Source organism: Hyla sarda, chromosome 12, assembly GCF_029499605.1.
Source record: "Hyla sarda isolate aHylSar1 chromosome 12, aHylSar1.hap1, whole genome shotgun sequence".
NCBI lineage: Eukaryota > Metazoa > Chordata > Amphibia > Anura > Hylidae > Hyla > Hyla sarda.
In genome coordinates, this window is record NC_079200.1 from 30,865,945 (window position 1) to 30,888,611 (window position 22,667).

The window sequence follows — 22,667 nt, forward strand, 5'->3', positions numbered from 1 at the left end:
GACAGGTAAGGACTAAAATCACCTTATGGTAGATAACCCCTTTAATAAACACTGAGTTATGCAGCAGGTTACCAGGTAAGTGCAAATCTTTCACCTTTTATAGCATAACAGATTATACATAACAAAATAATCCAATACCAGCACAGACGTGATTTCCTTTATTTGATTTATAGAAGATTCGGATTCGCCAAATAAATCTTTAATCCACTCATTTGTAACAGATTCTTGATATGACTTGTCATCAAAACATAACAAAAGCAAGCATAGTCCTTTGTCATATTTTTCACAATAGGGAAGTGGCATATGAAATGGAAGGTGAAAATGTGCATCTTCCCTAGTCAGAGCATTACTTGTTAAATCTGAGAATGTCACCTGAAATTATGATTTCAATGAATCCTTTTAAGAGCCGATAACACATAATACAATGTCAGGATGTACATACCTGCTCTGTGATATACGTATGATCCCCCCTGTAGTCCCTTGTCTGCAGAGCTAAACCTTGCAGGACTCATATACTGTTAAACTGGCATTATGTTTAATGTAAAAAGTTATTTCTGCTCAATGGAAAGCAAGTATAACATATGTCTGATTTTACTACTTCAGTTTAAGATCTCTGCTTGTTATTTACAGGGGTACTCTGGAGAACTAAACCTATAGCTTGTCCTTTCCCTCTCACCAACCTATTTAATTTTCTAAATATCATTCATTTTTGTTTGTCACTTACATGCACAAAGTGAGGGAATTACATTATTCAGCCATCCACTGCATGTCCAAGTCCCTCCTTGTCCCTCATGTCCAAGTCCCTCTCTGAAAGCAGCCCCCACCCTCCTGAGAGAGACAGACCATGTGGTTTCTGCGCTCTTTAGTGCTGAGAACTGGGAGGTGTGTGCAGCCCCAGCCAATCAGACCAAGAACCTCTCTGGTGCTCAGAGCAGGAGGGTGGGGGCTGGCTGGCTGGCACAGAGCAGACCTGCAATGATTGCTGGGAGATGTAGGCAAGGGGAGAGAATGATGGCAAAGAATATCAAGCAGCCAGAGAAGACAACAGGGACCATAGAAGCCATGCATATCCAGGTAGGGTGGTGACTTTGGAGCTTATATGTGTGTGTTATATATACACACTCTTCCCTGGAGTACCCCTTTAATAGGAAACCTCTCTTCCAGGGAATTCAATTCTGTCCCGGTCATGTGATCACATGGGCGCACAGCTGACTGTAAAACAGTAGAACACTGTGCACCTGTGTGGTCTTAACATGACCAGGAAAAATTTATATTCTGTAGAAGAAAAAGGCTATATTCACATGGCGGAATGTCCGTCTGGAAAATTTCCAGTTGCTAGCAGAACATGCTGGCACTAGACCCCTCAGAAATGCTGCCTCTCCATAGACAGTAATGCATTTCCAAGCAGAAATTAACAAGTCTGTTCTTTCTGCAGATGCCGGAACTAGGATTTCTGCATTCAAAATATCATTCCGCAGTATGCACAGTGCAGCAGAATATTACCACGGTATTCCGGTGTGTAAACATAGCCTTAGGGTGCATTCATACTAAAGAAATTCAAAGCGGAGAAATTCTACTTAGAGATTTCGTTGCAGCCACCTTGCTTTGTTTTCAATGAGATTTTGCTGCAACGTGCACGCGCTATGGAAATTCAAAGTCCAAACTCCAATGAAAGAATAAACATGTTCATTCTTTTGGCAAAATACACTTGGAAATGCATTGCAGCAAACGGAGACCATGCTTGTCAGAGCAGTACTTTTACCTGGCGCCTGCTGCACACAGAATTTCTTCTGGCGGATATTCCGTAGTATGAATGGGCCCTTAAAAAGGGGTACTCCGGTGGAAAACATTTTTTTTTTTTTTTTTTATCAACTGGTGCCAGAAAGTTGATTTGTAAATTACTTCTATTTAAAAAAATCTTAATCCTTCCAGTACTTATTAGCTGCTGACTACAACAGAGAAAATTATTTTTTCTTTCTGGAACACAGAGCTCTCTGCTGAATACGAGAGGACATTATTTTCTTTTTCGAACACAGAGCTCTCTGCTGACATCACAAGCACAGTGCTCTCTGCTGACATCTCTGTCCATAGTAGGAGAAAATCCCCATAGCAAACATATGCTGCTCTGGACAGTTCCTAAAATGGACAGAGATGTCAGCAGAGAGAGCACTCTGCTTGTGATGTCCTCTGTACTATTCAGCAGCTAATAAGTACTGGAAGGATAAAGATTTTTTTTTTAATAGAAGTAATTTACAAATCTGTTTTACTTTCTGGCACCAGTTGATTTAAAAAAATAAAGTTTTCCACCGGAGTACCCCTTTAATGCTCTTAGAGAATGACAGATCTTGAAAACTAAGGAACTGATACAGTGGCCCAGATTTACTACAAAAGGTCCACCATAGTTGCTTTTCATTACTTGTGCCAGAACAGAGTGGTGAAACTGAACAGTTTTATATATTTTGCAATAAAAAAAATGGTTGGAAATAGTTTGTAAATTTGTGCCACACTGCGCTGGTGCAGTAAATGATAAAGTTTTAGTCAGTTTCTTTCCTCTGATGAATGCGGAATGGCTTCTGCCTCAACTTAAAGGGGTACTCCACTGCTCAGCGTTTGGAACAAACTGTTCCGAACGCTGGAGCCGGCAGCTTGTGACGTCATAGCCCCGCCCCTCAATGCAAGTCTATGGGAGGAGGCGTGACAGCTGTCACACCCCCTCCCATAGACTTGCATTGAGGGGCAGGGCTATGACGTCACAAGCTGCCGGCTCCAGCGTTCGCTCCACAAACTGTTCCAAACGCTGGAGCCGGGAGCTCGTGACGTCATAGCCCTGCCCCCTCGATATAAGTCTATGGGAGGAGGCGTGACTGCTGTCACGCCTCCTCCCATAGACTTGCATTGAGGGGGTGGGGTGTGACGTCAAAAGCTGCCGGCTCCAGCGTTCGGAACAGTTTGTGGAGCGGAGTACCCCTTTAAGCCAACTGATAGTTGGTGTCAAGGCAAACTACACAACAAAGGCCTTTCAATCAATATATAGCCTAAAAAAAAAATACACACAAAAAAAAAAAGGGGTTGCAGCAGTGAATAATCTGGCGCATTCTTATGTTTATCGGTCTAAGATTTTGAGCCATTGTGTAATTTTTTATTCCACAAAAATAACATTTATTTGGTGAAAACAGAATATCCATTTACATCCAAACCACATCACTCTTTAATGTGGCTAAAAGATTAGTACATTGCAATATGCTGCGAGTAACCAGATGTGATCATAGGGCAGGGAGGCTGCCCCCTCTAGACTTCGCCGAGTTACTACAGTTTAAATCCCTCCGTTTATTGACTTGACAGAACTGTGAAAACATTTCAGAATGAAAAATTCTGACGGCATTTAAATACTAACCAGGAAATCATGATTTATATTCTCTTTGTTATAATAGCAGTAAGTTATTTCAGCTCTTACAACTCACAAAATGGCTTTTTATTCTGCATGGTAGAATTCTAGCTGCTGGTATGGATGTATTGCAGTAAATGCCTTAAAGGGGTACTCTGCCCCTAGACATCTTATCCCCTATCCAAAGGATAGTGATTAAAAGAGGTTCTCCGGTGCTTACACATCTTTTCCCCTATCCAAAGGATAGGGGATAAGATGCCTGATCGCGGGAGTCCCGCCGCTGGGGACCCCCGGGATCATGCACGCGGCACCCAGTTTGTAATCAGTCCTCTGAGAGTGTTTGCTCCGGGTCTGATTACAGGCGAGCACCAGGCCGGCGGTGTGTGACGTCACGCTCCGCCCCTCAATGCAAGCCTACGGGAGGGGGCGTGACAGCTATCACGCCCCCTCCCGTAGGCTTGCATTGAGGGGCGGAGCGTGACGTCACACGATGGCGATGTGTAAGCACCGGAGAACCCCTTTAAGATGTCTGATCGCGGGGGGGGTCCTGCTGCTGGGGACTCCCGTGATCTCTGCTGCGGCACCAGAGACATCCGGTGCACGGAGCGAACTTCGCTCTTTGTCGGATGACTGGTGAGGTGGGGCGGAGTCTCGTGACATCATGGTCACGCCCCGCTCGTGATGTCAGGGCCACGCTCCCTCAATGCAAGTCTATGGGAGGGGGCGTGACGACGTCACGCCCCCTCCCATAGACTTGCATTGAGGGGCGTGGCCGTGACGTCACGAGCCTCCAGTGCTGCACCCGAAGCTCTAAATGAATATCAGGTGCAGCAAGGAGATCGCGGGGGTCTTCAGCGGCGGGAACCCCGTGATCAAACATCTTATCCCCTATCCTTTGGATAGGAGATAAGATGTCTAGGGGCGGAGTTCCCCTTTAACTAGACCATTATCTATTCTATGTGTAATGTCACATAGCTACTTCGTTTCCAGCAAATCAAAGTCAAACAGCAGGACTTAATAGTCATGAGTATTTACAGCCATGTTGGAGAAATATATGCAAGTCCTCATTCACACACTGCAGACTTGGTCATTTATTTGTAAGCCGAATAAACATAATGTGACAACTACTCTTCACATTCAATTCTGATTCAAAATTCTGATCAAATCTGCTATGTATGCAAGCTGGAGCAGCTTAACCCTACATGTACGAGCAGCCTTCGGCTAGGTTCACACACCAGAATTTCCATGCATAATTCTAAATTGGAATTCCACACAGAGATTCCGAAGCAGCAGAGTCCCATTGATTTCATTGTGGGATTTTGCTGCACTGTGCACACAGCAGAATTTCCGCGTCGGAAATTCAAATTCCAGTGTCTGTATAAAGAATGGACATGACTATTCCTTCTGCGGACTCTGCACAGAATGCATTCTTGTGCAGTCCTAGGACAGGCATGTCACGCCAGTGCCTACAGTTTGCAGAATGTCCGCAGAGATGTTTTAAGTGCGGACATTCTGGCGTGTGAACAAAGCCTAAGGGTACGTTCAAGGATAGGGGATAAGATGTCAGATCGCCGGGGTCCCACAGCTGTGGGGCCCCAGGATCTCTGCTTCTGCACCCACCTCACACCGGGAACGCTGGAGGCTTTGGAGACCAACCACAATGGCGGACGAGCGTCACGCCCCGCACCCTCAATGCAAGTCTATGGGAGGGGGCGTGACGGACCTCCCATAGACTTGCATTGAGGGGGCGGGACGTGACGTCACGCTCGTCCGCCATTGTGGTCGGTCTCCAAAGCCTCCAGCATTCCCGGTGTGAGGTGGCAGCCGAACAGGTGGGTGCAGAAGCAGAGATCCCGGGGGCCCACAGCTGCGGGACCCCGGCGATCTGACATCTTATCCCCTATCCTTTGGATAGGGGATAAGATGTCTAGGAGTGCGGAGTACCCCTTTAAGACTGTCTGGTGTAAGTATGCACTAAGATTTAGACCAGTGTTTCTCAACCAGGGTGCAAAACTACAACTTCCAGCATGCCCAGAAAGCCATTGGCTCTCCAGGCATGCTGCAGGTTGTGGTTTTGCCAAAGCTGGAGGCACCCCGATATAGAAATTGGGGAAAATTTATCAGAGCAGATCAGATTGCTTCTTAAATGAATGAAATCTGGTTGATATGGGCAACTGCTTAACTTTTCCTCTGTACAGGTTTTGGTAATGCTCCCCAAGTAAGCAGAACATTTCTTATCTTTCCCCCAGTGGTGTCTGCAGGCAGGTAGAGTTTAACATAAGAGCTATAGGTAGGCATTGCAGCTCAATATCACAACTATGAATCAAACATTGTATGGTGAACATTTAGGTTAAATGGGATGAGCCGCAGCAGGATGTGTGTATACATATCGGCCAACATCTCCGAGCCGGATACTTACGCGATCAGGAGTCTGAATAGAGGAGTAGTCCGATAGAATGCCAGAAGCTCCATGCAAGTCTAACTATTGATCGTACAAGTCTCAGGCTACGAGACTCCACCGGGTCATATAAACATATCGTGACAGATACACTTAAAGGGGTACTCCCCTGGAAACCTTTTTTTATTTTTTTTAAAATCAACTGGTGCCAGAAAGTTAAGATATGTAAATGACTTCTATTTAAAAAAAATCTTTACCCCGCCAGTACTTTTTAGCAGCCGTATGCTACAGAGAAAATTATTTTCTTTTTGAACTTTTTTGCTCTCTGCTGACACCTAATGCCCGTATCAGGAACTGTCCAGAGCAGGAGAAAATCCCCATAGTAAACCTATGCTGCTCCGGACAGTTCCTGATACGGGCATCAGGTGTCAGCAGAGAGCACTGTGGACAAGACAAAAAAGAAATTCAAAAACAAAAGAATTTCCTCTGTAGCATACAGCTGCTAATAAGTACTGGAGGGGTACAGATTTTTTTTTAATAGAAATAATTTACAAATCTGTTTAACTTTCTGGCACCAGTTGAGTAAAGAGTTAAAGGGGTACTCCGCTGCCCCAGCGTTCGGAACATTTTGTTCCGAACGCTATAAGAGGGCAGCCGTGATTGTGAAGTCACGGCCACGCCCTTCATGCTGTCAAGCCATGCCCCCTCAATGCAAGTCTATGGGAGGGGGCGTGGCATCTGCCACGCCCCCTCCCATAGATTTGCATTGAGGTAGCTTGATATCACAAGTAGCGTGGCCATGCCCAGCGATCAGACATCTTATCCCCTATCCTTTGGATACGTCATAACATATCTAAGGGCGGAGTACCCCTTTAAGTGGAGTTTCCACATGACTACAGACTTCTTTCCACGGTCATTTCTGGAAGCCGACTAGGATCCTCATCAGGCTCTGGTGTACAGCTGTGTGTAGAACACTCACTAGGCACTTGACTTGATGTGATCGGACACAAGAGCGATCATACGCCATATAACAGAGTCTAATAAAACATCATCGTTCTGTTGGAGATCTGCAACAACCACACGAAAAATCTGCTGTACGAAGGCTTATGCAACCTCTGTATTATGAAGCTCTATGGAAGCAACGATCTAAACATTTTTGTAAAGTATTGGTGGAATTATCAAGAATAAGCACAACAATTATTGACACAAGCCAACTGGGTCATGATGCCTGCAGCAGTTTTTCTAAGGCATTTATAGGTGTCTACAGCTCATTATTATTATTATTATTAATAATATTATTAGACATTTATGATTCTTGCTGGTAAATTACAAGTTGGCCACAAAGATTTTCCACCTATTGCACTAAAGTCTTATCCTTCCCATTAAAATCGCAACATAAATAGATATGAATGGGCCGTAATGAAATCTTAAGTTTTAAGTAAAGTAACATTTTACATTACTTACCCGGATTTATAGCAAGAACAAATAGACTTTACAAAAACAAAGAATTAGGAAAAAAAAAAAAAGGACATAGAACCTTGCTTTATTCCTGTAGGAAAGCTATAGGTAATAGCAGATATAAGGACACAACCCGTCAGGTAAAAGACAAAGTGCTGGTTTTGTAGGGGTGAAGAAATAAAATGATGATGGCTCATGGCATCTGTCATGTGGTAATCCTGCGGCTGGGCTTGGTTTGCCTGGAACTCAACTCTTTGGCTTGTCTGACCGTTTCACAAAAGAACATAAGGATTAGTGAAACTGCTGCCTTCTTGTCTGATCCAGGCTCCATGAACTGACCACAGGTCGTCTTTCCTTAGCGCTGGCAGAGCGATAGACCAACTCTGCTTCCAAACAGCCGCCAAAAGCATAAGTGGCTTTGTGCTCAACAAAGTCATATTATCCAGCAGAACTGCTGGGACTACATTCCCATACCTTACGGGTTTGAACTCCCTTGTGTGTCCATGTCTGTCTCAGAAGAACTGGAGTCAGAGTCTATATCAACATTTTCACGCCGATGTTTTTCCCGCACTCTCATATGGATAAGCTGCAGACGACTGAGAAGAGACTGGTAGTCAAAGTGTCCTCGCTTTTCACCAAATGGGTCCTAGAAGCACAGTAAAATCTATGTGAGATGCCAACAATAACGCACTGCACAAGAAAAAAAAGACAAGATAACCTCAGACATGCTTCCTTGCAAAGACAGCTCCAACCTGTCCATAGGCTAAGTGCAGGATTGCAGCTCAGACCTTTTCACCTTTAAAAGGGGTACTCTGGTGGAAAAGTCTCTTTTTTTTTTTTTTTTTTTTTTTTTAAATCAACTGGTGCCAGAAAGTTAAACAGATTTGAAAATTACTTCTATTAAAAAATCTTAATCCTTCCAGTACTTATTATCTGCTGAATACTACAGAGGAAATGCTTTTCTTTTTGGAACACAGTGCTCTCTGCTGACATCTCTGTCCATTTTAGGAACTGTCCAGAAAAGCATAGGTTTGCTATGGAGATTTTCTCAGCAGAGAGCACTGTGCTCGTGATGTCAGCAGAGAGCACTGTGTTCCAAAAAGAAAATCGATAAGAAGAGGGAAAAACTGGACGTAAATCCGTGGGCGCCCACGGATTTACGTCCTGTTTTTCCCTCTTATCGACCAATTTGCACCGGGACCTGGAGGTCACGGTGAAGGACGCCCAGGCTGCCGCCAGCATCTTCTGACTACAGACCCCAGCGAGTCTTTAGGCACACCAAGGTGTTGTGCCCCAAGCACAACCTGACAAGGTAAGGTGCAACTAAACGTGCACAATTTACCCCACCATATTGTTCTCAAAAAGAAAAAAGAATTTCCTCTGTAGTATTCAGCAGCTAATAAGTACTGGAAGGATTAAGATTTTTTAATAGAAGTAATTTACAAATCTGTTTAACTTTCTGGCACCAGTTAAAAAAAATAAATAAATAAATAAAAAAGAAAAGTTTTCCATTAAACTGCACCATAACTGTCCTCAGGTTGTGTGTGGTATGGTACAAATTGGCTCCATTTACTTCAACTGAAATGAACTGAGCTGCAATACCACACACAACCTGAGGATGGGTGTGGTGCTGTTTAAAAGAAGAAAAAAAAAAACACACACTTGCATTCCATTCACAGTGAGCATCAACTGCTTGAAAATGCACTGTTTTAATAGACAGTAATGCCTTTTCGAGTGGATTTCACAGAAAGAATTAGCATGTCAATCCTTTCTGCGGAGGTCGGAATTTGGATTCTGCTGCACTGTGCACATGGTAGAATTTTGTTTATGGTGTAGAACGGAATTTCTGAGTGGATTTTTTTCCCACCAGATTCTGTCGTGTGAATAGGGCCTTAAAGGGGCCCCACCCTCTCAATGCAAGTCTATGGGAGGGGGCGTGACTGCGGTCACGCCCCCTCCCATAGACTTGCATTGAGAGGGTGGGGCTGACTTCATGCAAGTCCAATAGACTTGCATTGAGGGGGCGGGGCTATGACGTCACAAGCTCCCGGCTCCAGAGTTCGGAACAGTTTGTTCCAAACGCTGAGCAGCCGAGTACCCCTTTAAGGAGTTATCCAGCCTGTTGAAATGACTGACCTATCCACAGCATAGACAATCAGTATTAGATCGACCCCGGTGGCAGCCCCACCAATCAGCTGTCTGAAGGGCCTGTGGTGCATTGTAGCAGTAGTGCACAATGTTGCAGAATTGCGTTGAGTGCAATATAGTTCTGAGAAGACACTGAGGTAGGAGTGGAGCACCAGGAAGAGAGGAAAGGTAAAACATTTCCCGCTCCCAGAAAACCCCTTTACACCAGACACACAAAAAAAAGCAGGAAAATGGTGTTGAAAGAAAACCATAAGAAAGAACTCCACCAACCATGTATGCGGTCAAACAACCCGCTCCCCTCCCCCCCCAATCCATCCAAGACTCACCTGCATGCTTTGTCCCTGTAAATGAAACCTGTCCTTGCAAACCACTTCATAAAAGTCATAGTATTCCAAGAAGGATTTTTCCATTACACTCCTACAAAGAGAGACAAAAAGTCATTAATATAATAATGTGTCTTCATCTATGGTCAACAGCTGGCTAAGGCTGGGTTTAAATATATACAGCATCCTGCTCAGTGAACCCAGCCTAAAACTTGCTGCAACTGATGAAAAAGAATGGATCAATTGGCATTAGTTATTTAGGATCTGGCATCCATTATTTCTGAATGCCAGACAGGGGAACCCAGCAAGCTGCATTCTCCCGTCCAGTGTGTCCGACTTGGAGTCTATTAAAATGTGAACCGTCCCATTCAAATGACTAGTATTAGTTCTATTATCAGTGTTCCTCCAGTGATATTTCTATGCCGCTAGGCGACAAACATATGTAAAGGGGGCCTTAGAGAAACAGTCAGTCATTTTTTGGGTATGTTCGCATGCCCCTTTAAAATGAGACATGTTCTGGCAGATATACCGTATTTTTCGCTGTATAAGACGCACTTTTTCTTCCCCAAAACTGGGGGGAAAAAGTCGGTGCGTCTTATACGGCGAATACGCACCTATCGCGGCGGTCCCTGCGGCCATCAACAGCCGGGACCCGCAGCTAATACAGGACATCACCGATCGCGATGATGCCCTGTATTAACCCTTCACACGTGGCGATCAAAGCTGACCGCCGCGTCTGAAGGGAAAGTGACACTAACCCGGCCGTTCAGTCAGGCTGTTCGGGACCGCCGCGATTTCACCGCGGCGGTCCCAAACAGCCCGACTGAATAGCCGGGTTAGTGCTTACAGGACACCGGGGGGGACCTTACCTGCCTCCTCGGTGTCTTCTCCGTTCAGGGATCCCCTGTATGGCCGGCGCTCTCCTTCCTCGTCATCACGTCGTCGCGTACGTGCGTCGGCGTGCGTAACAACGTGATGGCGGCGACGGAGAGCGAGGATACCCGGCCGGCAGCAGAGAAGTTCCGGAGCGACGGGGACACGGCGACAGCGATGGAGCGACATCCAGGGCAGTGGTGACGGGTCCGGAGCGGCGGGGACGCGTGAGTATTACCTCCTATGCAGTGGTCTTCAATCTGCGGACCTCCAGATGTTGCAAAACTATAACTCCCAGCATGCCCGGACAGCCAACGGCTGTCTGGGCATGCTGGGAGTTGTAGTTTTGCAACATCTGGAGGTCCGCAGGTTGAAGACCACTATTGGGTTCAAAATCTTTATTTTTTAAGATTTTGCCCCTAAAAATTGGGTGCGTCTTATACGCCGGTGCGTCCTATAGGGCGAAAAATACGGTATTTGCCTGCGTCTGGGATTTCCGCCCTAGATGTGCAACAGATCCGCACATGCTTAGTTCAAGTAATCCTTAGGCTATATAGAAAAATAGAGTGACTGGTTCTCAAGATCTTTACACAAAACTGTAGTAAGGGATTACTATGGAATTTTCACGGTAAAAAAAACGTGACAGAATAAATATGGTAATAATAGTAGAGTCCTGAATAGAAGGGTGTGTGCATATACCTGTGAATGAGTTAAAATTATAAACTATGGCTTTGTGAGTGTTATGATAGTAGATGTGTAAATGTATAATTAAAGGGGTTCTCCGGCGTTTAGACATCTTATCCCCTATCCAAAGGATAGGGGATAAGATGCCCGATCGCGGGGGTCCCGCTGCTGGGGACCCCCGGGATCTTGCACGCAGCACCCCGTTTATAATCAGTCCCCGGAGCGTGTTCGCTCCAGGTCTGATTAGCTGCGACCACAGGGCCGACGGCGTGTGACGTCGCGCCTCCGCCCCCGTGTGACGTCACTCTACGCCCCTCAATGCAAGCCTATGGGAGGGGGCGTGATAGCTGTCGGGTGGCAGGTTCAGAGGATCCTGTAACGGCCGCAGTGCTGTAATTGTTCATAGCTTGCACCACAGGTCAGACGGCAGGTGCACAGGACTGTACTTACCAACATGTCCTTAACGGGTGCCGTGCCTTTACCCTTACAGCTGTAACCTTTTCCTTCCACAGGATTATACAACTCAGACCCGGCAGAATCCATATAGTGCGGGACTGTGTTTGCAACGGCTGCAGACCCCTCGTTCTCAGCCCACCTTTGCAGACTTTGCGGCCAGCAGATACACTTTCCTTCATTGTGAAAGCGACAGTATCACTTTGGCACAATCCGCAGCCACGCTCTCCTATACTGTTACAGCGATAGTAGCTTTGTGCCAAGTATCTACTAACTGTTACCGCTTTATTGTTTGAAAAAAACTTCCACGATCTAAGAATTGTGTTACCGTATATACTAGAGTATAAACCAAGTTTTTCAGCACGATTTTTCATGCTGAAAACACCCCCCTTGGCTTATACTCGAGTGAACTCTCCGCCTGTCAATCCCTTCTCAGTGGTCTTCAACCTGCGGACCTCCAGATGTTGCAAAACTACAACTCACAGCATGCCCACTGCGGCCTTCGTCATCATCCAGACCCCCCTTTTGTTTTGTACTCGCCTCCCCTCGGGGGGAAGGAAGGGTGAGCTGGTCTGGGCCATCTATGCTGCAGGGACCGTCCGGTGGGGAGGGTTAGTCGTTGCGGGCTGTCCATTTTAACCGGGGGGAGGGGGGGCCTCTTCTCCGCGCTTCGGGCCCGGCCCCAGACCAGTGACGTTGCCTTGACGACGCACAGGGACGTTCATGCGCAACATCCCTGTGCGTCGTCAAGGCAACGTCACTGGTCTAGGGCCAGGCCCGAAGCACGGAGAAGAGGGCCTCCTGGTGAAAATGGACAGCCCGCAACGACTAACCCTCCCCACCGGATGGTCCCTGCAGCATAGATGGCCCGGAACAGCTCACCCTAACTTCTCGCCGAGGGGAGGAGAGTACAAAACAAATGGGGGGCCATCGGCTGTCCGGGCATGCTGGGAGTTGTAGTTTTGAAACCTCTGGAGGTCCGCAGGTTGAAGACCACTGATGAAGGAATGACAGGGAGTGATGATGAAGGGGGGGGGGGGGGGGGTGATGTATTTCCCACCCTAGGCTTATAGTCGAGTCAATAACTTTTCCTGGGTTTTTGGGGTGAAATTAGGGGCCTCTGCTTATATTCGGGTCGGCTTATACTCGAGTATATACGGTATATATGTTTTATACACTGTATTGAAAATATTGGGAGACTTCTAGCGCTAGGGCCCAGCGCTCTCCCTCTATTTTACCTACTTATATGTTTATGTTGTATGTTCACTAAACCTACGCCATAGAGTTTAGAATTTTAACTCATTCACAGGAATATGCACACACCCTTCTATTCAGGTCTCCGCTATTATTACCATATCTATTCTGTCACGGTTTTCTACTGTGAAAAATCCATAGTAATCGCTTACTACAGTTCTGTGTAAAGATCTTGAGAAGCAATCACACTATTATTCTATATTTTGTCTATGTGTTTGGGTGGAGTGGAGATTACACTCGGACTTTCCAGATGGAGTACACCTCACACTATCCTTTTTGAATCCGTAGGCTATGTTCACACCCCAGAATGTCTGCAGGAAAAATCTCCGTGCAGACATTCTGCAGACCACACAGGAATGCGGAATCTCATAGACGGCAATGCATTCCGTGCGGAGTCCGAAGAAAGAATGGGCATATTCATTGTTTCTGCCGACACCAGAATCAGATGTTTATGGTGTGGATTTCAGCCCGGTGAGAACAGTGCAGCAGAATCCCATTGAATTCAACTCTTCAACGTGGAACTCCGCACGGAAATTCTGACACGTGAACATAACCTTAGAGTTTGTTAGAAGTGAATGCATTTTTCTGATGCATGTGAACGTGTTTGCAGAAATCTCACTCAGATGCATTGATTTGCTTTTAATAACTAAATATTTGACATTTCTATTTTAGTTTTCTATTAATTATTGTGGGTTTTTTTTCCCAATAGGGAATAGGGACTGTATAATAAGAACCCATCATTTAAAAAAATATTTGCAATCGCAACAGAAACATGTCAAAAGTTTGATCTGTCAGGGTCTCAGAACTAAGACCCCGACCAATCAAAACTTCTGACATGTGTCTGACTTGTCAAAAGTATTTTTAACCCTTTAACTACCATGGACGTGTATACTCATCCATGTGCCATTAAGCAGGTATGGCACGGGCTTCCGACTCGAGCCTGCGCCATACAGGCCGGCCCCCAGCTGATTCTTGTAGCTGAGGGCCGGCATTAATAGCAGACATGCTGAGATCGCCGTGACTGGTTATTGACCCTTTAGGTACCTTTAACTGCCCCCTGGTGGTCCAGTGGGGAAAAAAAAAGTTTAAAACAAACACATTAACCCCCTTCCTTATTAAAAGTTCACATCGCCCCCCTTTTCCCAAATTCCATATAAAAAAATATATAAACATAATAAAAATAAACACATGTGGTATTGCCGCGTGCGTAAATGTCAATGGCGTACACGTAGAAAAAATTCCAATGTCCAAAATTGCATATTTTTGGTCACTCTGTATAGCCAAAGATAAAAAAAAAAATGTATAAAAAGTGATCAAAAAAATTGTAACCGTAATTTATTCTGGACCTACAGAATACATTTATGGTGTCATTTTTTCCTGAAAAGTGAACTGCGTAGAAATCAGAAGCCCCTAAAAGTTACAAAATGGCGGGGATCTTTTCCAATATTTTTTTTCTGGGTTCGCCGTATATTTTTTGTGGAGAAATGATTGAGGTCATTACAATGGACAATTGGTGGCGCAAAAAATAAGCCCTCATATGAGTCTGTAGGTGCAAAATTGAAAGCGCTATGAATTTTAGAAGGGGATGAGGAAAAAAAATGAAAGGCAAAAAACAGAAAAAACCTGTGGTCCTTAAAGGGGTATTCCAGGCAAAAACTTTTTTATATATATCAACTGGCTCCGGAAAGTTAAACGGATTTGTAAATTACTTCTATTAAAAATTCTTAATCCTTCCAATAGTTATTAGCTTCTGAATTTGAGTTGCTGTTTTCTGTCTAACTGCTTTCTGATGACTCACGTCCCGGGAGCTGTCCAGCTCCTATGGGGATATTCTCCCATCATGCACAGCTCCCGTGACATCATCATTGATAAGTTAGACAGAAAACTTCAGAAGCTAATAACTATTGGAAGGATTAAGATTTTTTTATAGAAGTAATTTACAAATCTGTTTAACTTTCCTGAGCCAGTTGATATATAAAAAAAAGTTTTTGCCTGGAATACCCCTTTAAAGGGGTTAAATGACAGGGAAACTTTAATATCTGTGAATGTATGAATGGTAACACTGCAGTATATCACCCACCGTAAGGCCTCAGGACACTGGCACTTTCCCTCCAGCATTTCACATACTGCCACCCTTATAGTCTCATGACGAATGCACTCATTGTAGTTCTTGCTGTCTCCTGAATGTCTTTCCTATGGATAAGCACAATGTAAATACTACATACTGAGCCGTTATAGCACCATGAATTACACCCAAGGGTTAGAAGAGAAATACCTGCTCAAATCCAGGCTCATTGTGATAAGGGTTTTCAGTCATCAAGGACTGAATAGAGATGAGTACTGAAGACAAGCTCTGAGCTGGGCTCCATGCAGGTCCTGTCCATGTACTATTCGAGAAAAACAAATCATATTGGTAAATAGTCTGAAATACATCATAAGGCATTGAGACTCCTAGCTCAGTATCTGGACACATTTAAAGGGGTACTCCACTGGAAAACATTATTTTTTTTTTAAATCAACTGGTGCCAGAAAGTTAAACAGTTTTGTAAATTACTTCTATTTAAAAATCTTAATCCTTCCAGTATTTATTAGCTGCTGAATACTACAGAGGAAGTTCTTTTCTTTTTGAATTTCCTTTCATCTGACCACAGTGCTCTCTGCTGACACCATTTTATCAACTGTCCAGAGTAGGAGCAAATCCCCATATCAAACCTATCCTGCTCTGGACAGTTCCTGACATGGACAGAGGTGTCAGCAGAGAGCACTGTTAGTCAGACAGAAAAGAAATTCGAAAAAAAAAAAAGAACTCCCTCTGTAGTATACAGCAGCTGATAAGTACTGGGAGGATTAAGATTTTTTTAAATAGAAGTCATTTACAAAAAACTGTTTAACTTTCTGGTATTAGTTGATTTAAAAAATAAATAAATAAAACATTTATAAAAGTTTTCCAGGGGGAGTACCCCTTTAATACAAGATATGTGCACCCCAGGAAATCCGAGGAAAGCCACAATACAGTCACAAATATTTTCTTACCCAAGAATACTCAAGCAGACTTTGCCATTACGATAGAAATTGGGGTTAAACCTCACAGTATTGTTGCCGGTTGTCATCAGTTTAACTCTAGGTGGGTGAATTGGATAATCTGGGGGACACCGGAACAAGAACAGGAAGAAGCCCCCTTCATAAGGTGTATCAAACGGACCTGTGATTAGAGCATGGATCTGCAAGACAAGAGGATTGACACAGAACTTTATGCCGATGACTTTGTAGTTTTATTTTATGTCACCAAAAAATTAAAGTTGAATAAAAATTTTTTTTGTTTGTATGGATGTACATATCTGCACTTAAAGGGGTACTCCACAAAATGTTCAGAATGCTCGGAGTCAGAGGCAGTGGTTGTGAAGTCATGGCCACGCCTCATCCTGACGTCACACCACACCCCCTCCATTCATGTCTATGGGAGGGGGCGTGTCTCCCATAGACATGAATGGAGGGGGCATGGCGTGATGTCACGACCCCGGCCACAGGAACCCAGCATTTGTTTAGAACGCCGGGTGCTGGGGGAGATCACGGTGGGCCCCAGCAGCAGGACCCCCCGCAATCAGGCATCTTATCCCTTATCCTTTGGATAGGGGATAAGATGTCTAGCAGCGGAGTACCCCTTTAATACAAACCTATACCTAACCCCACCGGCATCTATAAAACAAGGCCATGGTTCCAATCAACAACCTAATGTGTATGGGATGACCTGACTGTCCCCCAGTGTCTGTTTGGGGAGCAATGGAGGACAACACGGGTGGGTTGCACTGGTGATCTTCAGATTTCCCCCTGAAAGAGGAGTCAGCAGGTGCCTAAGAAACATGTATATCCCCTCTCTATGGATATATTACCGCTCATTTAAAGCGTACCTCCGATTATAAAGTACAGTCCATCCGCAGTTGTAGAATCTGCTGCACCTCCAGGTTTATTGTGGATTTTGACTTCCCCCCCCCCCCCCCGTTAACGTCAATGTGGAAAATCTGCAATAAACCTCCAGTGTTCCCAACCCAACAATTCGCACCCTGTGCATTTGAAATCCAAACCGCAGGTCAAATTTCCGCTGAGGATTTATTATTCCTGCAGCATTTGGATCGGATTTACAGAATCTCATTCACTCTGCTGTAACAGTAAGTGCTCGTTCTCACAGCAGAATTTTACCAACATGTCTCTTCTGTGGATCTGCGATCTCCCCGCTCCATAGTAGAGAGCAGAAATTATCTGGAATCGGCACCCAGAGGAGATCAGCGGCAACTAACCGCTGATCCCTCTCTGCTAGGCACTTCAGATCTTTGCAGAGAGAGCTTCCCTTGGAATGCACTACCAGCACTGTTGTGCGTTTTTCATATCAACTGGCTCCAGAAAGTTAAACAGATTTGTAAATTACTTCTATTAAAAAATCTTAATCCTTCCAGTACTTAGCTGCTGAAGTGGAGTTGTTCTTTTCTGTCTGACCAAAGTGCTCTCTGCTGATACCTGTCTGTCTGTCTCAGGAACTGTCAAGAGTAGGAGCAAATCCCCATAGCAAACCTATACAGCTCTGGACAGTTCCTGGGACAGACAAAGGTGTCAGCAGAGAGCACTGTGGTCAGCCAGAAAAGAACAACTCAACTTCAGCAGTTGATAAGTACTGGTAGGATTAGGATTTTTTAAATAGAAAGTAATTTACAAATCTGTTTAACTTTCTGGAGCCAGTTCATATGAAAAAAAAATAGTTTTTGACTGGAATACCCCTTTAAGTTATTGATGCTAATGGTGGTTCTACAGACTACTGATTCATGGAGTGCACTTTCACACACGGCTGTTCAATGTTGGCTTCATTTTTGTTAAAGAGGTATTTTGGCACTTAAAGGGGTACTCCGCTGCTCAGCATTTGGAACAAACAGCTGTCACGTCCCCGCCCATAGATTTGCTTTGAGGGGGCGGGGTGTGATGTCATGAGGGGGTGGGGCTATGACATAACGAGCTCCCGACTCCAGCATTTGGATGTGATGCTGGGACCCATAAATTTTGAAAAACAAAATCCATATACTTACATTACCCCGGCCCCCCACAGTTCCAATTTGACTCAATGCAGTCCCCTAATCTTCTCTCACTGTCAATCAGGCCAGTGATCGGGTGAGCCGGCAGGTCCTGCACTGAACACTCATCTCGGAAGTGGATAGCAGACAGGATATTAGGGGACTGGATAAAGCCAAACAGGTGTTTTTCTTTCTTTTTACAGGCCCCAGCACCACCTTCATATTTGTACAAACGCTGGAATACCCCTTTAAATAAATAAAGACACTGTGGAATCTACTGGGTGTTGTTGTTGATCTGTATTTATCTAGTATTACAACCTCTAACAAACGTTTCATTTTTTATTTTGGCCCAATACATAAAACCATATACCTACATTCTCATAACTGTATATGACATGGAAACGTGAATGTACACAGTATCTCATCGAGACATGGTAGGATGTACACAGAAGAGAACGTGTGTACCTTTGTCATGTCATGAGGATCTGGCACCACAAACATCCCAGGAGGCGGCTCTTTATAAATTGACATAATATCCCTGAAAGAAAACAAGAAGAAACATCAGGACGGCGAATGACAAGAGGTTATTTTGACAAGAACGATCGGAATAAACATTTTATACCATGTACACACAATGGGGGAGATTTATCAAAACCTGTCCAGAGGAAAAGTTGCCCAGTTACCCACAGCAACCAATCAGATCGCTTCTTTCATTTTTCAGAGGCCTTTTCAGAAATGAAAGAGATCTGATTGGTTGCTATGGGCAACTCAGCAACTTTTCCTCTGGACAGGTTTTGATAAATCTCCCCCAATAAATGTACAGTGATCCGTCAACATACAATGGTCTTTTCTGGACCATTGTAACTTGAAACCAGACTCAACACAAAATGCTACAGACAGTCCAGATCTGTGAAACTTGTCAATGTCTGGAAGAACCGACCAATAAATGGGCATTTCACTGGTAAACACCTGTATTACTGAAGTGCATGCACTGACTGGTGTCTGGTAGCGCCCCCTACAGTACAGGGAGGTACTACGTGTTCTGTACTCTTTACCTGTTCCACTATTAGCTGCTCCTTTGGACACCAGGTGAGGGCGGCTCCATGTTACTTTTTTGGACATTGTATGTGCTGTACAGGACCCTGAAGAAGCTCCTGTCCTCTACATAGACCAGTGATTACAGCTCCCAGCAGATCTTTATTACTTTTATATGTAAGGATTTGCTTTATCTACTAATTTTTCTTTAATCCTCACTTTTTCCTATTTTTGGATGACATTTTTGGGGCTACAGAACCAATTACCAGGTTTCCATAGAGTTCTGGTCTCAACATACAATGGTCGTCCTGGAACCAATTAATATTGTAACTTGAGGGACCACTGTATACAATTACAGTAAATAACACGACAGTACAACATACAGGTGCGCAAATATAACAGGGGGGTGTACACAATTTTCCAGCGCTTGTCCTGCTCTTTCTATAACTCTCCGTTCTTTCTGAAACCGGATGCAGCAGAAAAGTCACCCAGAACAGGGGTCGGAGACCATATTAAATGAGAACTCCAGAATACAAAAATTGTCCCCTATGCTGCCGGCAGTAAAAAAAAAAAAATAGATAGATATATACCTACCTTCGCTCCCCCGGTAACCGTCTCCGGTCTCCGCCGCAATCCTCTACCTGGTTGCTGGTGGTCGGCGAGTAATACTGCACTCAGCCAATCACCGGCCGCAGCGAAGTCCTGACTCGGCTGGTGATTGGCTGAGCGGCAGTGTGACGTTTTCGGCCCCGGCAGCAGGTGCCGGTGTAGTGAAGAATTGTGTGTCTTGAGGCGTTCTCACACTGCCGCTCAGCCTATCGCCGACCGAGTCGGGACTTCGCAGCGGCCGGTGATTGGCTGAGCGCAGTATGACTCGCCGACCACCGGCAACCAGGAAGAGGATCGCGGCGGAGACCAGAGCCGGTTACCGGAGAAGCGTAGGAAGGTATGTATCTGTTTTTTTTTTTTATACTGCTGGCAGTATGGAGGATAATTTTTGTATTCTGGTGTTCTCCTTTAAAGGAGTCCTCCGGCGCGCACTTTTTTTCCTTTTATCCCGTCCGGGCTGCAAAATAAAAGAAAACACACTTTCTCTTACCTGCCTAGGCTCCCCCGGTGCTCCGGTACAGGTGTTCGGTCCCCGGACTGTATTCTTCTTACTTCCTGTTAGCCCGGCACGTCACACGGAGCTTCAGCCGCAGCGATGTCCCGCCTCGGCCAGTGATAGGCTGAAGCTCCGTGTGACGTGCCGGGCTAACAGGAAGTAAGAAGAATACAGTCCGGGGACCGAACACCTGTACCGGAGCACCGGGGGAGCCTAGGCAGGTAAGAGAAAGTGTGTTTTCTTTTATTTTGCAGCCCGGACGGGATAAAAGGAAAAAAGTGCGCGCCGGAGTACTCCTTTAAGGTGATAAATAATGGGCCTAGATGCAGAGTCCCCGTCTATAAAACATCTATGAGAAATCCTGTGCATATCCTAATACAGTGTTTGCCACCCAGGGTGCCTTGGGCTGTTGCAAAACTACAACTCCCAGCATGCCCGGACAGCCGTTGGCTGTCCGGGCATGCTGGGAGTTGTAGTTTTGCAACAGCCGGAGGCACCCTGGTTGGGAAGTACGGTCCTAATATGAGTGAGAATACACCTTTGAATGCAACCTAAAAGTGAAACTATTCCAGTGGGGTGGAACATTTCCTGGTGTTGACGGGATCAGTGTAAAACCTCAACAAGTAGATGCGGAAGGGGAGATGGCGCACGTCAGATCATTCTAGTGATCAGAGGGGGAAGGGAGGGGGACAGGAGGGTCACAGGTTAGGGAACACTGCTATATGGCGGCATTTTATGGCCTGTGTGCCTCCAGCTGTTGGACAACTACAACTCCCAGCAAGCCCAGACAGACTCCCACACCAAGTGCTAGGGTGTGGAAGACGGCTCCAGGATTAAAATACATGGATGTTTTTCAGAAACAGCGCCACCCCTATCCTCAGGTTGTGTGTGGTATTACAACCTGGCTCTATTCACTTTAATAGAACCGAGCTGCAATACCAAACACAACCAAAGAACAACAGTGGCGCTGTTTGGAGGGGGTTGAGAGAGAGAAAAATAAATAAATAAATAATCAGCCCAGTACAGAAGCCCCCCAGTATTTCCCCCCTGGGGACCTTTAGCAGGGAGTGAGGGGGATGCAGGGGGTCTCCAATACCTAGCCCCGCCCACTAGGGGGCGCTTACCGCTTGATCCGCAGTACACACTGCGCTGACGCCCTCTCGTTGTCCCAGTCAGCACTGGCTGTGGGATCCCACACGGATGAAGTAGCCAGGTGCGAGGTACCGGGGGGCTGGAGGCCGCTAAGGTGGGAGACCATCCCACCCCCGACCGCCCCCTGCAGAAAAATCGCCTCAGCCGCCGGACTCTCCGCCATTCCTTCTCACTCTCGCTTCCGGGACTCCGGAGCAGCGAGATGACAGGACAGATAGACTTTCACTGTCATAGAAACGCCTGCGAGACAATCTATTTACTTCCGCCGGAAACTGGGCCATAGAGTCTGCGGGGGGCGGCGGCTAGAGTGACCTCTTACCAGGGAGATGACTTCCGGCGGAAGTAGCTGGCCTAGAGTGTTTGTATTTTCTGTCGCTACTCAGACGGTAGGTGGCCATATTGTTGGTTGTGATCATATGGGAAAGGCTGATATACAGCTGATATACATCTCTTTTAGAGGGACAGTTCTTAATTTTGACCCAAGTACCTCTGTCTTTCTTTGCTACTTAAAGGAGTAGTCCAGTGCTGAAAAACGTATCCCCTATCCTTACCTAAGGATAGGGGATAAGTTTCAGATCGTAGGGGGTCCGACCGTTGGGGCACTGGCAACCCGCGGGAAGGGGGCGTTTTGACCACCGCACGAAGCGGCGGCTGACACAAAACGCCAATGCAACTCTACGGCAGAGCCGGAGCGATGCCTTCTGCAATCTCCGGCTCTGCCATAGCGATGTATTGAGGGGGCGTGTCCGACGCCGCTTCGTGCGGTGGTTGACACCCGCTATCTGGCCAGTGAGCCGGGGCCCGTACAGGAGATCGCGGGGGGCCCCAGCAGTCGGACCCCCGCGATCTGAAACTTATACCCTATCCTTAGGATAGGGGATACGTTTTTCAGCACTGGACTACTCCTTTAACCCATAGAGCAGCATTTCTCCAGCTGTTGCAAAACTACAACTCCCAGCATACCCAGTTTTTTGCGCCACCAATTGTACTTTGTAATTACCATCATTTCACCACAAAATCTCCGGTGAAAGCAAAAAAATAAATAAAAAATCTTTGTGGAGCAAAATAGAAAAAAAAAAGCAATTTTGTAACTTTAGGGGGCTTCCGTTTCTACGCAGTGCACTTTTCGGTAAAAATAACACATTATCTTTAGTCTGTAGGTCCATATGATTAAAATGATCCCCAACTTATATAGGCTTTACTTTGTTTTACTTGTTTTAAAAAAAAATCCTATTTGTACGAAAATTAGTATGTTTAAAAAGGTCCTCTTCTGACTATGGGGCTGTATGAGGGCTCATCTGAAGTTTTTATAGGTACCATTTTTGTTTTGATGGGACTTCGT

At 45.4% G+C, this 22,667-nt stretch overlaps 1 protein-coding gene across 1 annotated transcript; it reads right to left on the bottom strand.

Moving 5' to 3' along the window:
• Nucleotides 1-6,538: 6,538 nt before the first annotated feature.
• UBE2Z (ubiquitin conjugating enzyme E2 Z) lies at nt 6,539-21,626 on the bottom strand. Its single transcript, XM_056548194.1, has 7 exons — nt 21,298-21,626; nt 18,499-18,571; nt 16,010-16,197; nt 15,252-15,363; nt 15,057-15,169; nt 9,716-9,806; nt 6,539-7,887 (listed from the first exon to the last, which is right to left on the bottom strand). The coding sequence occupies exons 1-7, from the start codon at nt 21,486-21,488 to the stop codon at nt 7,717-7,719; spliced, it is 939 nt and encodes a 312-aa protein (XP_056404169.1). The 5' UTR covers nt 21,489-21,626; the 3' UTR covers nt 6,539-7,716.
• Nucleotides 21,627-22,667: the final 1,041 nt, after the last annotated feature.

Coding starts and splice junctions, on each gene's coding strand:
- UBE2Z (XM_056548194.1), bottom strand. CDS start 21,488: ATGGCGGAGAGTCCGGCGGCTGAGGCGATTTTTCTGCAGGGGGCGGTC. Junction 15,170..15,251: donor ATGAGCCTGGATTTGAGCAG/GTATTTCTCTTC, acceptor GCTTATCCATAG/GAAAGACATTCAGGAGACAG. Junction 9,807..15,056: donor CAGTGTCCTGAGGCCTTACG/GTGGGTGATATA, acceptor CTCTCTTTGTAG/GAGTGTAATGGAAAAATCCT.